The sequence below is a fragment of the Panonychus citri genome, unplaced genomic scaffold (assembly GCF_014898815.1).
Source record: "Panonychus citri isolate SS breed McGregor unplaced genomic scaffold, ASM1489881v1 Contig00138, whole genome shotgun sequence".
NCBI lineage: Eukaryota > Metazoa > Arthropoda > Arachnida > Trombidiformes > Tetranychidae > Panonychus > Panonychus citri.
Window position 1 is genome coordinate 4,193,940 of NW_026515543.1, and position 20,409 is coordinate 4,214,348.

Genomic DNA, 20,409 nt, shown 5'->3' on the forward strand with positions numbered 1-20,409 from the left:
TCTGCCCAGAAGCAACAATTTACCTCAACTTTGGCTTTTAGCCATAATTAAGATTGAAACAATCAACAACAATTAAGAAAACAAATGAGGAAGCAATGGTTTGATTAGTTTGATGCAATGTAACCATAGATCCATGAACGATTTGAATAAACTTAAATTGTAACAAAAACAGGAAGAAAAAACAATTAATTGAATGAATTGTGTAAGAAATTATCTTGGTAATGATTTAGATTTTGATTAAATTGTGTTGACAATTAGTCTAAACTTTTTCACAGTGGTAACAACAACGTTCACAAGATTAGAGGGTTAATATTGATTAACTTAATTTGATGTTTTCTGCTGTTAAAAGTCAACAATTACCGATCAATTGGAATATGGTTTTACATCAAACTCATAAATTGTTAACTAAATTGTTATTAATTTCTTACCTTTTAGTCCGTAAAGTATCAACAGTGATTTACGAACCAACATCAACAGATCCAAATCATCATCAACCTCATTCAACAAGTAACAACAATGCCAATGAGGACAACAATCAACAATCAGCTCCCAGAAGTGATAATACAAATGTTAATCATTTCGTTCACCAATCAAAATATTATTATCAACCGGATGAAAATGTTTTCCAATCTTCCAATCAAATGATTAACTCTGGAAAAATGAATCGACCAGAAAAGTCGAAACGACCTGCGAGGCGAATGTTGACCGAAATGATCTATTACCCTCCAATGAAACCCTATTTCTCATCTGAACCCGTTTCGAGAAATTATCTCCCACCAACTAATCACGATCGAGTTGACCCTTGGCCAAGTCCATGGCCTAGTCCACCACACGAAGAGGATCACGATGACCTGGAGAAAACTTTTCTTCATTACATATTCCCAACAATTCTGGTAAGTACAAATTACTCGCGAACAAAGAAAACAATTTAAATGACAATTAACATCATATTCTACCAGGTAATCGGTCTTGGATCGTTAATTATTCCGATAATTGCTGTTTTCTTCATCGCTTTCACCTACACCAATAGTGGTTCTTGTATTAAATCAAAGAATAAATCAATTATCGACAAACGAGGTTCTCATTTAATTCCCAATATCCTCGATTTGTTGGTCTCCGTTGAAAAGGCCTTTTCTCGAGGCGAAGCCGCTTATAAGACCAAACTGAAAAAACTAATACCCAACAAACAGCGAGAATCAAGATCATCATCATCATCATCATCATTATCATCATCGAAATCATCTCAATGGAAATTAAAAAACTCCAAACAATCCTAATTGTATATCGACAAAATTATAACATAAAATGTAACCTCTCAATCTTTGCTTATTTATCTTTAATTTATGTTCACAATTAACTTATTACAATGGATATTTGTATCTCACAATTAATATATTATAATTTTCATTAAATAAAAACTGATCATGATAAATGTTTAATGGTAAATATGATTGATAGATGTCACCTAATTGTTGATAATATTGTCAATCCCTGTGAGAGAAACTGTTTTTTTCCTATAAAATTACATACAATTAACTGTGCAGTTGAATTGATTGTTAGCCAATCAAGATGAAGATGGAGATGATGATGAGGATGAGGATGATAATCATCATGTCGACAGAGGAAAGTTTTTTCCTTTCTATGGAAACAGTAAAGTCAAGAGACCTGTTGATGTATAAATGTAACATTGGATTTTTGTGCAACTTAATCGTTGAGTTTTTCGCTTCATAATCAACATCCAATTCACAATTTAACATGAGATCAATGGAATTAGATGAATTAGAATGAAAAAGATTTCATCGTAATTTAGTTAATCAGCTTCTATTATATTGTAGACTTTTGTATTCTACCAACATAATTTTTAGACAATTAATTGTGTCTTAATTTGTGTTTTCTTTCTGTTGGAAATTGGATTCCCTGTGAAGTTGATCATCTTTTCGTACTAAATTAGTCGTCAATTGGCCTTTGATTGTTTCGATTTCTCTCAACTTTTGATTATTCCATTCATCTAAACAACAGGTAAGGTACAGTTAAACTATTCGAACCAGCATAATATCTAAGAATCAATGAAAATTAACATGGAATTAATTGTCTTATTTACTTTTTTCTGTCTCTGTTATGCTTTTTGTTATTCGATAACAAAAATCTCGATCAATTTACTCCAATTAATCAACTGTAAACGTAAAAATCCTTCTTGTGATTCATCAATTTCTCAATCGATACACTTGATGATCCCGTTGTGCTTTAGATTCGGTCTATTTTTCTGACCATGAGCTTGACCATTCATCCAAATTCAGGTTGTTCATTTGGCTCAACAACACCGCCTCCATCATCATCATCATCATCTCCATGTATCATTGGAAGTAACAACAATACCAGCACAACAACAACTCCAACCACTGCGGTTTCGAGCAACAATATCGCAGCTTCGTCTGAATTGATGATCACCGATGAAAGTAAAAAACACAATCACAGTGAAATCGAGAAACGCCGTCGAGATAAAATGAATCATTATATCACCGAATTGTCTTGTTTGATCCCAATGTGCAACGCGATGTCCAGGAAATTGGATAAGTTAACTGTCCTCCGAATGGCAGTTCAACACATGAAAACAATCAAAGGTTCAATGAATGCGTTTTCTGGAAGCGGTAAAATGAGGCCAACGTTTCTTTCGGACGAAGCTCTTCTCAAACTGATATCACAGGTAAGTCTAATCGCACCAAGGTAAAGATCAAGTATCAATCAAAAGCAAAATTAAGGTCAAATCGATTCTCTTATTATCAAGATTTCCGAAGGATTTTTATTCGTTGTTAGTTGTGATAGAGGGAGAATCTTATTCGTATCCGGATCCGTTTCACAAATTCTTAATTACTCTCAAGTAAGTAGACACGAATTTCGATCAATTGTTTCTTAATCTTTTCTCTAAACATGTTAAATGTATTGTTTTTTCTCAAACAGGGTGACCTTTTGGGCCAAAATTGGTTCGATATATTACATCCTAAAGACGTGGCAAAGGTGAAGGAACAATTATCGTCATCGGATTTATCACCGAAAGAGAGATTAATAGATGCGAAAAGTAAGTGGAGAAAATCTTAATGTACCTATTTCGTTTTCGTTTCCTCACCGAACAATTAGAATTCTCTTCTTCTTTAATCTTTAATCTTGAACATAATCAAGTTTCGAATTTTAAATTGTTGTTAATCCTTCGATCTGATATCTCACTAGTCTCTAGAATATTCTTGGAGAATTGAAAATCTTATAATTTCTCAGAATATTATTTATTTTTATCATCGAAATTTCTTGATTTCTTCCAAAATATTCCAACAATGATTATGATTCGAGTGTTAATAACTTATCATAATCTCAACTAATTGCGCATTTATTTATCTACATTGAATATCAACTTGTTTTTTTTTTCTTCTTCTCATGGAAATGTTATTCTATATCCTCGTGATTATCTTAATTATCATTTATTGATTGATAGAAAGAAAATTCCCTGTATGAAGAGAGAGAGAGAACATCGAGTGTGAAGGAGAACGAGGTTAAAAGAAAGAAACTAAGGTGACATTTGATCGGATTAAAAGGCCCAGAGATTAAGATTAAGCTTCTTCTTGTTGTTCTTCTTGTCAATTGCAGTTTCAACCAAATTCAATCGCAGTAATAAAACTCAACAGTCGAAACTAAAGAAAAAGGTAAAAATGATTAACCTCTCCCTCAGAATTAAATCAACTCATGGTCAACATCAACATGATTATCTTTTAATGATCATCTTTCAATCTTAATCAAAACCACTTCGATTGCTACTATTACCTTTCACTCTTCCTCATTATCCTTAATTCTGATTCTTGCTCAATACTATAATCCAATTGCTTGAATTACAGTCTCAACAATTAACCAGCTACTTTACTACAATTTTTTTCCAAATCAAAATCCAACATAACAATTATCTCATTCATCTTAATCATAACCAAATATCACCATTGATCATATTTATTATTACACATAATCTTGTTTTTTTCATAAGATTATCATGAAAAAATCAATCAATCAAAGTGTTAATGTAACTATTATAAGGTACTTTTGATTAATTAGCAAAAAACTTAATCGCTGATTAAATAATTTAAATTATGGGTAAAAATTGTTTCCACTATAATTAGCAATTGTATTTGAAATTATCAGTAATATTTACTAATAACACTTTCATTTAGTTAATTGTTATGATAATTATGATTTTTTATCTCAGGAAATTTATTAATTTAAAGCTAAATTAATGCAAATCAACAATCACAGTTTGTTGTTGCTATTAAATAATTAGACTTCACTAATTGTCACAGGAAATGAAGACTATCAACAATTTATTTGGGATCATCAATGGATGGAATTGGAAACTTCAACTAATCAATCAACACAATTAAAAGGTAAGTTGTTAGTTTAGGTCTAATATTATTTATCAACAATCAGTTAATTGTTGATAAATTTTCTCATATCAAATCAAATAGATTATCGCATTAATTTCATGTTCATATTAAGTAATCAAAGTAAACTAAATCAAGGATTGTTAAAACATCTCGAGATGTACTTGTTTTAATTGTAAATCCTTTCTAATCAATAATATGTATTAATTTCAAGTTAAATTAATTGTAATTGAGGAAAAATTATTCAATATTTTACTCACGTGACGATTAATTTACTAGGCTTCTCATGGTTAATTACTTAATTACTTACACTCTTGATCATGAGACAAATATCTTAATTAGTATTGAATAATTGGACAAGTGATTCCTTTCATCTAGTTAATTGTTTGTCTTATTGTTTTAATGTTGTTGATTAAACTTTAATCACAATTGATTGATTCCTTATTATTTTTATTATATTAACAAACCATTTGATTTTGAAAGGAAAACAGGTTAATTGTGACTGTTAATTGTTGGACTTTTGTGTAACAAATTTCCAATCTAATTATTTTGATCATCATCACTTTAGTAATTGTTTCTGTTGATCAATCATTCTGATTGTTGTTGATCAAATTGTAAATGATATTATCCCTTTATACCCAATTAGAATTGTTTTTCATCATCATCATGATTAAAGCATCAAATTGCCATTGATTTAATGTTATTATCATTTAGCCACTGATAGGATTTGATTTAACAGAAACATCCTAATCAAACTGTGGTCAATTTGATTATCTCAATTAAATTGATCATCTCAAATTACAATACCTGTTATTTTGATTTGTTTGCGCTGCCGGTTCATCATTGATTTGATTAAATTAATCAACCAGAAAATGATTAAACCACAATAACAATGAAGTTTGACTGTTTCAATTGATCAAAATATTAGATTGAATCATGAAAATGATCAAATTGTTGACATTTTTTCAGATCAATTTTAATTGAAATTTCCGAATGAATTTCCGAGGAAACTGTTCAAATTGTTCAATGATGAAGAATTGAAAGATGATCATACAGATTTATCATGTTATGGTAAAATATTATTCCATCATCTTAATAATCAATTTAATTCCTTTTACAATTTACTGATTCGATATTGATTGTATTTTGTATTCTCACTGGCGATTAAGCTCTCGAACCAATTTCAATTTGGATAATTCCATAAGTTTCAATATCCAAATGATTTCCTTGTTTTTTTTTTCTCTTCTCCAATCAATTAATTGTTAACATTTTCTCAATTAAATTGAAATTATTTCTATCTTCTACCTTTCGTATCCTTTGATTATCGTCCAGCAATGTTACCAGTTAAATCGTCACCAACCTCTTCTCAGGTATCGATGTCACCTGGAGCTCGTCGATCTTTTTTCTGTCGCATGAAATTTAAATCGATGCCCAGAGTAAAAGAAGAGGCTGATACGACTACAGGGTATGCTCAGAAACGCCGTAAATCCCAGTCTTCAGACCGAAAGTATTGTGTTGTCCATTGTATCGGTTACCTTAAATCATGGATATCGACCAAAATGTCGGTCACTGAAGAAGTGGAAAACGAATCAGACATTTACAATATGAGCTGTTTAGTGGCCATTGGACGAACTTTGCCCAATCTTTGTGGACCGACACCCTATCGACCTCACATCTCAATCAAACCAATGTCATTTACCTCACGACACACAATAGATGGTAAATTTTTGTTTGTCGATCAACGAGCCACCCTAATTTTAGGATATCTACCTCAAGAATTACTAGGAACCTGTTGCTATGAATACTGTCACCATGAAGATTTAAAAACTCTCGCTGAAAGCCATAGATTAGGTAAGAATCATCAACCAAATTAACTGATTGTTCAATTCTCATTGTCCTATACCATCATTCTGATTGGTTTACCTTAGAACCATGAAATTGATAATAATATTAACCATAGAGTTTGCTCAATATATCAAGTAAAATATTCATTGTCTCAGAATCTTATATATATAATTCAGTCAAATAAGATAATAATTCAATTATAACCAATTGTTTGGTCTAATTAACTGTTCAACTAGAAAACTATCAGTTAACTTATCAGATGAAAATCAATTTTCCTCCCACATGATTCAATTGTTATCATCAGTTGACATTAAACTACTTCACTTGATTCATCTGATATACATATAGATGACTGATTTACAATAACAATCGGTAAATTAAACCAATTGACACACTAAATTGTAACATTGGGAGTGAATTAACTCCCATGGCTATCAAACTTATACAACTTGTCATTTACACTATTAACAGATTCATGTTATATCATTTTAATCATAATTTAAGTTGTATCATGTTATTATATTATGTATTCGCGTGATCAATTTAAACCATTATTGTTATTTAATTGTTTGGTTAAATAATGATTCCCTTGCCTTCAGTGAATAATCAAATCTAATTCAAGTGATGTTTTTGTTGGAAAAGTTTGACAATTGTTGATCCATTTGTTATCTGGTTAAAGACAATACAATTTGTTTACAATTAGATGAGTAGTTAATCATTTTATTCATAATTACTGAGTTGATATTTAATCATTTCCAAATCATTATTATTAATATAAGGTTTCCATTCAAAGTTTAACTGTTTCTAACCTTAAATACGTAAATACAGTTATGATTTATAATTGATTATCTTAAGATCAATTAGAAGTCATCATTAATCTGGTTTCTAATTGAAGCAAATTTTGTATTCATTAGAAAGGACTTAACCTTAGACCAATCGTAATTAAATTACTTTTCTCTTTTGATTCTAATTTTTTTTGCTCGATTTCTTCATAATTTAGGCCTTGAAGCTTCTGGGGAATGTTCAAAATCATCTCGATATCGATTTAAAACTAAATCAGGTCCATATATTTGTCTTCAAACAACATGGAAGACCTTTCGAAATCCATGGACCAAAGAGTTCGAATTCTTAATTGCTGTAAATACTTGTGTCTCTGATATCGATGTGGTCGAAAGTTCAGTCAATGGAGAATCAAACAAAAGTGTCAATAACAGTAATTATGTAAATTCAAATTGGAAAACATCAAGTACAGTCGATGAGATACTTTTCCGAATAAGTGATTCGTGTCGTAACAAAGCAAACAAATCAAATGGATCCAATAGTAACACGAACGGAATCAATGGCCCGGGAAGTGGAGGAGGAGGAGGCGGTGGTGGTGGTGGTGGTGGGGCTCATCTAATGAACAATCATCTACCGGCTATTCATCAACTGATACTCGAAGTGTCCAGAAAATGTTGGCCTCTTCGCGAGTCGCTCTTTGGAAGATCGGAAGATACATCGCTGATGAAGTAATTGAGAGCCAACGACGAAACGAGGAATCTAATTTACTATCAACTTCATCTGCATACTCACTGTCACCAATTCCAATGGGCGATTCATTTTTTCACTCTACAGCTGATTCTGTATATTCTGGTTGTGACAATAGGACGCGAAAATGGAGATCAGATAGTCTACCAAGAGCTACTGGACTAATTGCTTCACAAGTGAAACAATTACCTCTACCAATTCAATTAGAAAGTCAACAATTTATAACTGATAATATTCAATCTAATAGCAACATTAACACAAATAATAACACCAATAGTAACAATAGCAACAATTCAAATAACAATAATAAAAGTATTGTCATCAATGCAAATGTAAACAACAGCGACTCGAATGGTTCATCCAATGGTAACACTGATAACAATAGTAACCTTTGGCTGGACACTGGTCATTCATCAACATCAACAACCAGCCGAGTTAATGATTTACACATGACCGGATCAAGTACCAACAATCAAGGATCAACAGCAAATGGTTCAGCTGATAGTTTCTCGTTAAATATGAAAACAAATTCAACTGATTATGTTAATACAACAAATGAAGATCAACTTAATGATAATACCAAGAGATCATATCAACGTGATAATAGTTATGGTCCATTGGTCGGAGGTTCAAATAATAATAGTAACTCAAGTGTCCCAAGTGTCGATGGCGGTGGTGCGTCCGGAGGAACAGATAATCCAAATGGAAACGGAAATGGTCTCAATTGTAGCGAAACATTGGCTAAGCGAATCAGATCGAACAGTTCGAACTGTTTGACCAGTTTAACTTGTCTCGACGGTAACAGTTACTATCGACCCTCGGAGGTTCTCGGGGTTTTGCCCACTTTGCCGGAATCGGCGAATGAATCAGAGGAATCTGTTAAAATGGACGAAACAATACAATTTAATCCAGTTCCAATTGTGGCCGACAATCAAGAAAACGAAGACGCTGCGATGGACCTGATCATGTCCATCTTGGAGGCTGAGACGGGCTCACGCGACCCGTTTCAAGCCCCTTGCCCGTGGTTTTAATAATCATCATGTAATATTTAATTACCATTAATTATCATTCTCTTTAATTGTTATAATTTCATCAATTTAAGAAATTTACTTGTATTGATTGAGTTAATTTCGATGTAAATTTTTTCTAGTCTTCATTTGATTTTTTTTTTCCTAAATCAATTCTCATAAGTGATCATCTTTTAATTGTAATTAATTTTAACACTCGTAAATGAGCATTTTCAATCATTTGAAATTTAATTCGTATCAGTTACAAAATTTAAAATAATTATGCCAATTTTAAACCAGTTACATTATATCACAAATAATATTATCAATCGATGATTACTTAATTGTTTCCAGTCTAAAAACAGCTAAATAACAACAATTAACAAAAGGTCAACAATTAATGTCGGCTTACACCAATGTTGCCTCAATGTAAATACAACAATCAGTAAATTATTATAAAAAAAAAGCTGATTAATTCAATTTAAAACTTTGTGTCCCAATATTATCAACAATTAACCGACTAATTAAATCCCTAAAATTGATTAAAATGTTATAATTTATTAGGAAAACAAAATTATGTAGTCAAATATTATTAATGAATAAAAATTAACAATCAATTGAATATAATCAAATTAATTTTATTCAGACTGAAAATGAACTGATCGATTTGATTGTTAATAATTAAAAATTTTCTGAATGATGGATAAACAAAGCTCCTGATTGACGATTTAATTGTTCACAAGCCGATCCAACGGAATTGGTCATCGGCGGTGGACCACAACTGAAAACACCGATTCGACCAACCTTTGGAAAACAAGACAACAATTGATTAAATTAGATTAGAGAAACAACAAAAATCAACTAATTGTACCTTCGGATGAAGTCGCTGAAGAGATGTAAAGAATTGGTGAAAATTGGGTCGACCGAATTGTGTCTTTGCTTTTAATCCAGTAAATAAACTACGATTGGAGACTCGTTGGAAATGTCGCTCACAAACATACTGAGTTGATTAAAGAAAGTAATTAATATTCATCTGACTGTTTACAATTAAATTAAACTCACCAGCATCATTGTTCTTAAATCAAATTTATCGTAAAATTGAGTAATGAAGATGTGAACACAGACCAAATTAGCGATGTCCTTTTCCTCGAGGTCTCGAAGTATATCAACCAACCATTCAAAATGCTTCTGAGTTCTAGTTACCCATAGGAAGTAAACCTAATCATGATTAAAGATAAATAATTAACCATTTATATCAGATGACAACATAATAAGTATAATGTAAAGATAATATTGTTCAATGATCGGAAGTTGATTATCATCATTATGAATCAAGGACAATTTTAAAGGATCAGGTAACAAATTGGGTGAAAATGGACTTGATGGTTAACATTGTACTCGATTAATTGTTGATTGACTGTTTTTTCTGACCTTGTGGCAAGTTTGCATGCGATTAATTGAAGCCCTAAAGGCAACGTCTTTCAATATGGAGGCAAAAGGTGTAACTCCAATTCCCCCACCGACCAGAACAGAAACTGGAAATCGAAACCAATCTTGGTGAGTTTCGCCATAAGGTCCATCTAATCTTATATTTGGATAAATGGGTGACATTCTCAGGCCATTTGGGTCATAAATTTGTCGAATATTAGAAGTGAAAGGTCCAACCGCTCGAATGAATAGTTGAAGATTCTCTTCGTGTGGAGCAGAGGCTAAAGTGAATGGATGAAATTCATTCGAATTCAGGCCAACACTTGCGATTCGAACCCATTGGCCACTTTTATATTCAAAGTTCTCCGGCTTAGCTAAACAGAGCATCGTGACATTGGAAGGATAATGAACCGCTCGAATCACACGAATTTCTGTCTTCTTCCTCGAAATACTGAGCAATTTATCAAGTTTGAATAAGATTAAAGGGATTATCAGATAAGAGGGTAAAAGCGGGGATTGGATTAGCCGACCAAGTCCATGAAGAAACATCAATAAATAAAAGAGAGGATAAAGATTATGAGTTGTCCAGAAAGCGGTAAAAACATATCGACGGGAAATCGGTGTTGAGAATATGTAAATTATGGTCACTAGGCCGAGTAAAAGTAATCCCGTTATACCTGGAGGGCAAAAAAAAAGATTTACAAATACAAAGAAGAGTGGGAACAAATTATTAGTATTGATAATCTAGTGAGAAAAGGCCTCAAGTTAATTCAGTTAACTTTTTGTATTAACCAAGAAATTGTTTCATCTAATTGTTGCTTCTTACCAGTGATTGTCTTAAAACACCAATCGACAAATTTGGGTAATTCATTTGATCTGAAATGGAATAATATTCAACATATTAACTAAATCAACTAAATCAATTAAATCAGCAGATTGCGATCAAACCTTGAATGTGTTACCGGGAAAAGGCATAAAAGGTCAGCCGGGCGTTGAGTTAAAATGTTGTAGAAATTAAAAGTGTGTCCAATTGTATGAATAACTATTGATTATCAAAGGACAATTAGTTAATGATGGAAAGAACAGTTAATTGTCACTTACCAATGAATATCAAGCCAATTATTGCAATTATCTTGTGGAAAGAGACTGAAGCATCAAAGGGAATGTATTTATGAAGAAAAGTTTCTCTCAACAATGTGATTATATTTCGAGACATGGTTAACAGAATCAACGAAAAGACAAACATCAGAACCGAAGCCGATCCTCTGGACAAGGCCAAACCAACGCCAGTGATTTGTCGCAATCCACGATCTTCATTGAAAAACGAATAATCTAAATGCCGATTGAGATGGAAAATAAAAGCAATAAAATTTGGAACAGTCAAGTTATCAAGAACTACAATTAACCTACAAATTAATTTATCAACGAACAAATAAATTGTCATTAAGATGAACACCAAAAACCAGAAGATGTGCCATTTACGTTCATCAATGAATCGTGATAGTTGATTAACTAAACCATGTTCACCTCTTGATTGTGAGGTTTCAACGAAAATCAGTTGATCTGATTTACTTTGTCTATTTGATGAAAGAAACAGTGGAATTGGTTTATTGTATTTTAACAATTAAATTTACATCAACTTACTCAGTTGATTGCGATTGATTGTCACCGTAAATTGAATAGGCTCGGACAACCTTGTCTCGAGCTCTTAACATTGCACTTTGACGTTTATTTTGCTTAGAATCAATTTCTGTCTTTAAATCACCAACTAATTAAAGAACAATTAATTTTCAATATTCGATTATTGGTTAATAATTTAACTTACTTTCTAAATTAAGTTCAACATAACCAAATTCATCTTTATAATCCCCAAGAAATTTAAGAAAATCATTTAAAGTTAATTCATTTTTCTCATGAAAACCAGCAGATTGAAACATAGAATTAATTAATTGCTCCATTTGTCCAGGTTCGATACTTTGATTAGCCAATTCCAACATTGACCTAACAATTAATTCATAGAAAATCATCAATTAATTATGACCATTATTGATAATAATCGATGAAATTACCTAATCATTGTCGAAAATTTTGATTTCGATAAACTTCCAGTTCCATCCAAATCATACATATCAAACATGAGCTTTGCCTTTTGATCCGATGAACCTTTTCAATAATGATCGAGGAGAATAAGTGAATCAAATCTAATTACTAGACAACAGCAATTAGTTAATTACCTTTCGCAAAAATTATCATCATATCAAGAAACTCCCTAAATGAGATGTAACCATTTTCGTCTTTATCAACCAAGGCAAACATTTGCTTCACAAATAATGAATCGGGTCTCATTGCAAGAGCTTCCGCAAATTCATATTCAGTTAATTCAGTTTGTAAGATATTCTTAGCGATCTTCAAATCAACTTTACTCTTCAATGGTTTAATATCAAAAGCCTATTAAGAAAATTGGACAATTAATCAACATTACTGAGGACATAATGAATGATCAACTTACATGAGCAAAAACTGCTCGAAAAAAGGATTCCAAGTGTTTCTGTCGTTGATTTTTACTGTAACACGATTTGAGGATCCGCTTTGAGTCCATTTCTTGGCGATCACGACCTACACCGATCAAGGCCAAGAACGATTCTAATTGTTTGATAAATGATGTTTGCTCTTCTTCAGAATCAAAGGAAACAATCTAGGAGGATAATCGACCAACAAATCAATCAAAATGTTATTGTGATTAAAACATCTAAATGAGACTCACCAAATCATGTTCATTGGGAAACTTAACTGCCACTAATGGTTGATTTGGATTAACACTGATTTGTAATTTAACTGATTGTAATCCCTTGAAATCAATCCGACGAATTAATTTCTCTCCCTGCCCGAGGCATTTAATTGCAATTCGTTTTTGGGTGGAATCAAATTGAATTAGAATTGGTTTTAAATTGTCCATATCACCTTCCCATTCAAATGCTATTGAAATTAAGTTGATTAACAACAATTAACTCTTTGTAGTAAAATAAGATAATTTGGACTTTACCAATGATTGTGTTTCCATCGTGAGAAGCGGCGGACATTTTGGCCTTTTTACTTTTCTTCCGATTCAATTCATCTGAACGTTTTCGTCGACCGATAAGTAGCCAAAGGATTATCGTCCAGGTCAAAATGTACAATCCAAGTGACCCGATCGTTATCAAAAATGACCACTCACTGCCAATCATGTAATCAAATGTTTGTGGTTTTGGACATGAGTTGATTTCATCATTTGTGTTTGATGTTGAGTAACAATCACCTTGTTTGCAGGGAAATTTGATTAAATCAAGTGGTCCACATTCAGGTAAGTAATTATCTATCATTGGAAGGATTAATTTAGACTAATTAATAATCTGAGAAATTTGAACAAACAATTAACTTGCCTCGATCATTAGGTAACAGAAATGGTTTTTCTTGAATGGACGAATCGGACAAATTAAGTGTCATAATTAAGATATCACGAATTGATAGAGATTCAATTTTAGCGATTTGATTGTCATCGAATAATCTGCCAAAAATCAGTTAATCATAATTAGTTAATCGGAAAAGAGAGAGAGAGAAAAATATGGATCTAAATGATTACTTATTTCCTTTATTTTGGAACCAAAAATAATCTGAATCTCTGATTCTCTCAAATTGTTGGTTAATTATCTTTCTGAATGTTGATCCAATCCCGTTATCATTTGATTCCATTAATCCGCCGAGCCAAAGGTCAATGTTATCAACTTTGGGATATAATTGAAGCATCGAGTTGATGAGATTCTGATTGGGAAAAGAATTGAATTAACTAAGATAGAATACGTTATTCTCAACAATTAGTCTAACCTGTTGATCAATCGATGATCCATTCCAAAGTTTATCAGCAATCGAAATGAAATTGTCATAAACAGGTAAATCTAATGATGCCCGAGTCGATAGATAATCAGGTAAACCAAAATCTCTTCCACGTTGAATGTTAAGTGCGGCTAAATCGCGTCGAGTAAAGTCCATTGGGCCATAAGTTCGAGTTTGTAAATCTTTGGATATCGTTGATCCATCAGGACGAGCCGAGGTCATCGTTAAACTCATGAGAGACGATTTAAAATCGTGATTAGTTAAAGGAGAAGAATCAAAGTAACTATTACATAACTCGACGATTTGTTGATTGTTGAAAATTGATTGAGTTGAACCTGAGTTTCTATTGATTTTCGTAACTCTGGGTCTTTGATTGTTCTTTTGTCGCAATTCGCAAGAATTGGACCACAATTTAATTTTCGACGGAACCAAAACATGACCATATCTCATCGCCGCTCCGCTAAATAAGTGACTTATTGATGGATCAACTGATTGCTTGTAACCAGAATATTTAGCCAAGGGTTGACCAGTCCAAATGGGCAGCCATTCATTGACAATAATTTGCTATTGAAGGCAAACAAAAACAACGATCAGTAATCAACCAATAAGTTGATTGTTACTCACTTGTTGTGTAGCAATTACCCAACGTCGAGCTACATTGAAAATTTTTTCATCGTCCCAATTGTCATTTTTTTGTCTCAATTTCTTAGCAATTAAGTTATGCCATCGAAACCAAATTATATTCATTCCCAAAAGAAACGGATTCTCATTAGCATGAAAATCGCCAGTGGCTATGATGTAATAGGAAAGTTTAATTACTTCAGTTTTATCAATCCAATTGATTTACTTACCTAGGAATCTTTTGATTGGTTTAATATGAGCTGAATTGTTTGAGTAAATTGGTTTATTTTCAACAGGTAATCCGTTTTGATTAGTTCGAGGAAAGTTATTGCTTTTATCTGATCTTAATCGACCCCATTCAAAGCTTCTTAATTGATCAGAGATCACCTTTGATCGGCCATAAATTGTCCCACCGTCGATATATGGAGTCACCTCGTTAATCTTTCAAGTATTATATTGATCACTTAATTAGAACTAATAATTAGCAACAGATCTACAAATGTTATTACCATTTTTCGAGGATTATCAAAAGATTTACCAGATTTACGTTCATGTTTAGCTCGTACGAACGGCATATAAGAATGGCCTGTGGACCGATAAAATTCATGATTCCACGGAATCGGTATGTTGATATATTCGGGTGGACATGAAGACGTAATTCTTGTATCGACGATTTCATTAGTTACATGTTCACCTGATGAAAGATTATCAATCGTTGGAATTACAATTAGTACAAAGTAATCATCGTAAATCAGGTTAACTTACCAAAGAATACAAGAAATGCATTTTTACCGAGTTGATTGTGATTCTGATTGTTTTGGTTTGCGGATAAAATTGAACTTATATGAAATGGATTAGGTGATGAGATTGGTTTACCTTTTCCATCACTATATCTGGCGGGGATCAAGCGATTCAGTGGGCTACCTGTTTGGTATTTAATCACAATTTAAGTCAATCAGTGAATCAAAGTTGCGAATCAAAGTTTTACCTGAAGATCCGGAACTTGGATTATTTTTATTATTGAACCAACCATCGTACGATTGGTAAACATCAGAATAGTCTAATTGTGATCGACTAATTAACCATTCAAGGAAAGTATCAGCATCTTGTGGAGTTGGTTTCTCACCTATTTAAAAGTTAATTATTACCTTAATAGCAGTAATCAAATCAATAGAAAATGTTACTTACCAATTAACGGCTGATTGTTTGGTGGAGGATTTGGAAAGCGAAATTGTTGCCTGGTTTCTCTTGGTGAATTTTTCCATTGTAATGAATTAACTCGATTAACTGTGAATAAAGTAATCAACAGGGTGACAGTTAATCTCAGGTAAATTATCATAGTTTTAGTTAAGAAAAAGACACAATCAAAAGTAAATTAATCTTTTACTTTGTTTGTACTCAAATTGTAGAAACAAAAATTGTCAAATTACCGAGAAAATTTTCACAACAGGAAAACAAAATGGAGGAACCAAAGGTAAGTACGGATGTTGATAGGATATTGAAACATAGACTAAGAGGATGTTCACTTTTTAATCTTTAATCTAAACAACAATTAGTAAATTAAATCCATTCAAATGACAAGATTGAAAAAACGAAATCAGTTCCTTTACTACAATCGTGTAGTCTCAATATGAGAACAGAATTAAATCAACATCAAGAATAGTTTAAAATTCATCCGTTAATTTGATTAGAAAATAAAGACAATGATTAGTTAGCTAAATTTAGATTAAATTGTTGGAAAAATTAAAAATTAATCGGTGAATCGGTTAATCGAAAAAAAATCCCGGGAAATTCAAACGAGAATCGATCATATGTTTTTTGGTAATTCTTTTTTTCTTTAGTTAATTTGATTCGCTTCTTATTGTGATTTTTTAATTGTTTTGGTTTTTTTTCTTAATTATTTAGTTTCCCATTTCTATTGATGTAGTTGATTAGATTCTCAATTGATTGTAAATCATTTTCTTTCACTAATTCTAATGGAGAGAGATTTTATTTTCTTCCCTTTGATGATTGTTGTTGTTACCATTTGGTTTTAATTGTGATTCTCATCAACCAAATGACTCGATTGATTAACTTAATTACTCAAACCAACTCTATTATCAGGAGATCATCAACATCCATTGGGTAAGTTAGATAAGATTGATTCTAATAAGATAATTTCTCCAATGAAATTGATAATTATCTTCATGAAGCTCCATAGATTTAACAAATAAATCAATCAATAGAATTGATGTTTATCTTAATTGTTTCGATAGATAATTTAATTCAATCTAATAACATACAAGAATAATCATCATTGATATAGATTGAAGATCTCTAGTTATGATTAGAGAATAAATTGTCAAGCAAAAGGAAATGTTGATTACCAGTAATTAATGTTTTTCTCTTTTGATTATCAATCTCGATCTTCAACCAATATCAAGAATCAGAATTATCATCAAATTGAAGAGTGATTAATGAGATAGAGAGACATTGAGTTATTGAAAATCTTCTCAGACGCTTGATTACAATTTAGAAGTGATTTTAATTGCAAAGATTTAATTTCTATTCTTTACTTTCTAATCCACTATTTTATTTTAATTCTTTTCAAAACCAATAATTTTGTTTCTCTTTTATCTTTGTGAATCAGTGGAAAAACAATGGCGAAAATCATCAGCGGCAAAGAAGTTTCAGGTCAAATTCAGGCCAAATTGCGTGAAGAAGTCGGTAAATTGTCGGTCAAACCTCAACTGGCCATTATCCAGGTCGGATCTCGAGACGATTCCAATGTCTACATTAAGAATAAGATCAAATTTGCCGAAGAGGCCGGTGTCCTTGCCACTCACCATAAATTACCCAAATCAACAACCCAAGAACAAGTAATTAAAACCCCAATCTAAATCTCTGGCTTTTGATTAATTGATTTCTAAATACATAATGTTTTTGTAACAATTTAGCTGATTGATAAATTGCATAATCTAAATCAAGATTCAAGTGTTCATGGTATAATTGTACAACTACCATTGGAAAGTGACAGTCCAATCAATACTGATCAAATTACTAATTTAATTGACCCAGAAAAGGACGTTGATGGGTCAGTATGATGACTAATTAATTGTTGTAAAAATTTTACACATGTTATTTTATAGTCTTTCAGATATCAATGCTGGTAAATTGATGCATGGCCAAGTCAATGGGATGAATAGCTATGTACCCTGTACACCATTTGGTTGTTTAGAGTTAATTAAACAAAGTGGTGTTCAAATTGCTGGTAATTTATCTTATCCTTAGAGATATGAAAATCTCAGCTAATTTACAATTAACTTTTCTCTCTTCTCAAAGGTTCTCATGCAGTTGTATTGGGTCGTAGTAAAATCGTCGGTTCACCAATGGCCCAACTATTGGTCTGGAACAATGCTACGGTCACTATTGTCCACTCAAGGAGTAAAAATATTCCAGAAACGGTTCGAAATGCCGACATTGTTGTGGCCGCGGTTGGTCAACCTTTTTTCGTGAAAAAAGATTGGCTTAAACCAGGTAATTGTCTTTGAATTGTTCGCCACGTTAACTGTTTCCAATTAATTGATTACTGGATTGTGTTTATCTCTTTTCTTCAGGCGCTGTTGTAATTGATTGTGGAATCACATCTATTCCTGATTCAACTCGTAAATCAGGCTACCGATTAGTTGGAGATGTTGATTATGATCAATGCAAAGAAGTGGCCTCAGCTATTACCCCAGTTCCTGGAGGAGTTGGACCAATGACCGTTGCCATGTTAATCTACAATACTGTTGATGCCGCTAAAAAGGTTAATATTCAAATTATATGTGTAAAGATAATAAGCAAATCAACTAATTGTAATTCTTAATTGTTTTTTTTCTTATCGACACAGAGCTTGGCCAAATCAAGAAAATAATTCAATCAAATTGAAAGGAGCAACTTTTTTGCAATCAACCCAATTACGATTCAACGATTTTAATTTTAAACTTTATATATCAATTAGTACGATTTTAAACCTAATATACCACAAGAAAATAATTTAAATACAATTGATTGTTTTATATTTTGTTTTAATTGACAATATTAAGAGTTACAGTTAAAAAAAAACTCGGACACTCAGATTAAGTATTAATAATATAGTTGAACAAGTTGATCGGAGTAAAAAGCGGTTACAATTTAGCTTTCGATTACACTAATTGTTGATCACTTTTTGGACTTGATATTCTTACAGGCCCAATCCAATCCTTCCTGATTAATACAAATTAGAATTAGTTAACAGACAATTGAAATGATACAATACTGACCTTAAGCCCTTCACCTGAAATCGCTGAACAAGCTTGTATTTGCCAACTACGATCACGAATCGACGGTAAATGAAGGCCTTCAGCGATCTCACTTGCAGGAGCGGCATTGAAAAGGTCTTGTTTATTAGCATAGACCAATATTGGAATACCGTTTAATTTATCTTCGGTCAACAATTCATTCAATTCCTAAATCACCAGAATAACAATTGAATTAACGAGATAACAAAGTAAAGAATCAAAAGTTTTGAACTACTCACAATGCTGGTCTCTTCGAATCGTTTCTTATCCGAACTGTCGATAACATAAATCTATCGAATACAGAAAATATAAATCATCCAACCTTCAAGCTTAATTATGAACAATTAACTCACCAGAATATCAGTATTTTCAAAATAGTTTTTCCAATAAGGTCTAATTTTCCGTTGACCGCCGATGTCCCAAACATTTAACTTGAATCCGGCCGTTTGGACACTCTTGATATTGAAACCCTTAGATATGAATCAATTAAACAGAAACACCGATCAATCAATCAACTAACAGTCTAATTGAAAAATAGCTTGAGATTTGAATACTTGGTGATAAAAAATCGTTTCCAATTGAAATAAATTAGCTAATTTATTACTTTTACCTGTATTTTGATTCACCTTTGAAAATTTACCTGGTTACATATACAAAGACATAATTATTATCATAAAAAAAGTAATAAACCAAAAAAATCAATAATTGAGGTCAATCAGTTTAAGATTCTTGAATATTATTAATAATACATTAGATTTTCAATTCAAACTCGCAGCCAATTGATCTGATTTGCGGCAAACAATTAACTTATCGTTAAAATTTAAGGTAAATTGGACAATCGACTGTTTAATTAACTCACCTGAGTTGGTGTAATATGAGAAATGTCCTCGGAGGACATTTTTTTGAGAATCGTCGTTTTCCCCGCATTGTCCAGGCCCAATAACAGAATTCGGACCTCGCGATCAGGGGTTGATTTTAATTTTCTTAGTAATGAAAGGAGACCCTAATTAAGAGTGACAACAATTAGATTTAATCACAATTAATCGGTGTAATTAAGTATAATAATAAGAAGTTATCATTACCAATACCATTTTGTGTAACGAACTAATCTTGAGATAATTAAATCTTAATTTACTGTTGGTATTTTGAAGAAACTTTTTTCCTTTCACTTGATTGTTGCAATTAAATTTTACGATTATGTGAGTGATCAAAATTAATAATAATAATCGGCGATTTGACAATAAAATGTTCAATTAGATTTCACTAATTTCAGTTTTCTGTTTAATTTGTTTTTTGTTTTGCTAAATTGCAATTCGGAGGTTTCTTTGGTTACCAAGATTCAGTTTAAATCATAACAGTAAATTGTTTGTATCGTTATTTACAGTTAATTAGGTT

The 20,409-nt window shown here is 32.0% G+C and overlaps 5 protein-coding genes across 7 annotated transcripts; 3 read left to right on the forward strand and 2 right to left on the reverse strand.

The window, feature by feature from the left end:
• The first annotated feature begins 283 nt into the window (after positions 1-283).
• LOC128393031 (uncharacterized) lies at positions 284-1,407 on the forward strand. The gene is made up of 2 exons (XM_053353140.1): positions 284-893; positions 960-1,407. The coding sequence occupies exons 1-2, from the start codon at positions 330-332 to the stop codon at positions 1,275-1,277; spliced, it is 882 nt and encodes a 293-aa protein (XP_053209115.1). The 5' UTR covers positions 284-329; the 3' UTR covers positions 1,278-1,407.
• A 300-nt stretch (positions 1,408-1,707) lies between these two features.
• Positions 1,708-9,320, forward strand: LOC128393828 (aryl hydrocarbon receptor nuclear translocator 2-like). Its single transcript, XM_053354042.1, is given in 7 exon segments — positions 1,708-2,019; positions 2,249-2,704; positions 2,786-2,878; positions 2,959-3,076; positions 5,748-6,266; positions 7,261-7,643; positions 7,646-9,320. Coding segments are annotated over 6 exon segments (2,721 nt in total). The 5' UTR covers positions 1,708-2,019; positions 2,249-2,269; the 3' UTR covers positions 8,819-9,320.
• A 91-nt stretch (positions 9,321-9,411) lies between these two features.
• On the reverse strand, positions 9,412-16,121 carry LOC128393826 (dual oxidase 2-like). The gene is made up of 24 exons (XM_053354040.1): positions 15,902-16,121; positions 15,702-15,839; positions 15,479-15,637; positions 15,223-15,407; positions 14,944-15,154; positions 14,717-14,883; positions 14,084-14,656; positions 13,842-14,020; positions 13,642-13,766; positions 13,266-13,574; positions 12,987-13,198; positions 12,732-12,917; positions 12,457-12,670; positions 12,292-12,385; positions 12,048-12,223; positions 11,867-11,990; positions 11,633-11,799; positions 11,324-11,554; positions 11,171-11,264; positions 11,049-11,098; positions 10,226-10,899; positions 9,857-10,012; positions 9,666-9,794; positions 9,412-9,598 (listed from the first exon to the last, which is right to left on the reverse strand). Exons 1-24 carry the CDS (start codon positions 16,050-16,052, stop codon positions 9,476-9,478), a joined length of 4,827 nt encoding a protein of 1,608 aa, XP_053210015.1. The 5' UTR covers positions 16,053-16,121; the 3' UTR covers positions 9,412-9,475.
• A 462-nt stretch (positions 16,122-16,583) lies between these two features.
• Positions 16,584-18,766, forward strand: LOC128393829 (C-1-tetrahydrofolate synthase, cytoplasmic-like). The gene is made up of 7 exons (XM_053354043.1): positions 16,584-16,837; positions 17,343-17,571; positions 17,650-17,786; positions 17,842-17,963; positions 18,035-18,229; positions 18,310-18,500; positions 18,585-18,766. The coding sequence occupies exons 1-7, from the start codon at positions 16,770-16,772 to the stop codon at positions 18,606-18,608; spliced, it is 966 nt and encodes a 321-aa protein (XP_053210018.1). The 5' UTR covers positions 16,584-16,769; the 3' UTR covers positions 18,609-18,766.
• A 30-nt stretch (positions 18,767-18,796) lies between these two features.
• Positions 18,797-20,335, reverse strand: LOC128393830 (ADP-ribosylation factor-like protein 3). Of its 3 annotated transcripts, none has more exons than XM_053354045.1 (6): positions 20,103-20,335; positions 19,874-20,017; positions 19,368-19,484; positions 19,254-19,304; positions 18,997-19,182; positions 18,797-18,936 (listed from the first exon to the last, which is right to left on the reverse strand). In XM_053354045.1, the coding sequence occupies exons 1-6, from the start codon at positions 20,103-20,105 to the stop codon at positions 18,880-18,882; spliced, it is 558 nt and encodes a 185-aa protein (XP_053210020.1). In that variant the 5' UTR covers positions 20,106-20,335; the 3' UTR covers positions 18,797-18,879. The 3 variants fall into 3 exon arrangements, with proteins under 3 accessions (XP_053210020.1, XP_053210019.1, XP_053210021.1); XM_053354044.1 differs by having other exon boundaries at positions 20,097-20,335; XM_053354046.1 differs by having other exon boundaries at positions 18,797-18,940; positions 20,097-20,335.
• Between the last annotated feature and the right edge of the window lie 74 nt (positions 20,336-20,409).

What these genes read in the sequence shown, in the direction of transcription:
- LOC128393031 (XM_053353140.1), top strand. Translation starts at nt 330, where the DNA reads ATGTTTTCTGCTGTTAAAAGTCAACAATTACCGATCAATTGGAATATG. An exon ending in ACATATTCCCAACAATTCTG is followed by an intron (nt 894 to 959) that starts GTAAGTACAAAT and finishes ATATTCTACCAG; the next exon opens with GTAATCGGTCTTGGATCGTT.
- LOC128393826 (XM_053354040.1), bottom strand. Translation starts at nt 16,052, where the DNA reads ATGATAATTTACCTGAGATTAACTGTCACCCTGTTGATTACTTTATTC. An exon ending in TGCATTTCTTGTATTCTTTG is followed by an intron (nt 15,408 to 15,478) that starts GTAAGTTAACCT and finishes ATCTTTCATCAG; the next exon opens with GTGAACATGTAACTAATGAA. An exon ending in GTTCGTTGATAAATTAATTT is followed by an intron (nt 11,555 to 11,632) that starts GTAGGTTAATTG and finishes ATCGGCATTTAG; the next exon opens with ATTATTCGTTTTTCAATGAA.
- LOC128393829 (XM_053354043.1), top strand. Translation starts at nt 16,770, where the DNA reads ATGACTCGATTGATTAACTTAATTACTCAAACCAACTCTATTATCAGG. An exon ending in AAGTGGTGTTCAAATTGCTG is followed by an intron (nt 17,964 to 18,034) that starts GTAATTTATCTT and finishes CTCTTCTCAAAG; the next exon opens with GTTCTCATGCAGTTGTATTG. An exon ending in AAAAGATTGGCTTAAACCAG is followed by an intron (nt 18,230 to 18,309) that starts GTAATTGTCTTT and finishes TCTTTTCTTCAG; the next exon opens with GCGCTGTTGTAATTGATTGT.
- LOC128393830 (XM_053354044.1), bottom strand. An exon ending in CTCATATTACACCAACTCAG is followed by an intron (nt 19,485 to 19,873) that starts GTGAGTTAATTA and finishes TTCATATCTAAG; the next exon opens with GGTTTCAATATCAAGAGTGT. An exon ending in GATTCGAAGAGACCAGCATT is followed by an intron (nt 19,183 to 19,253) that starts GTGAGTAGTTCA and finishes CTGGTGATTTAG; the next exon opens with GAATTGAATGAATTGTTGAC.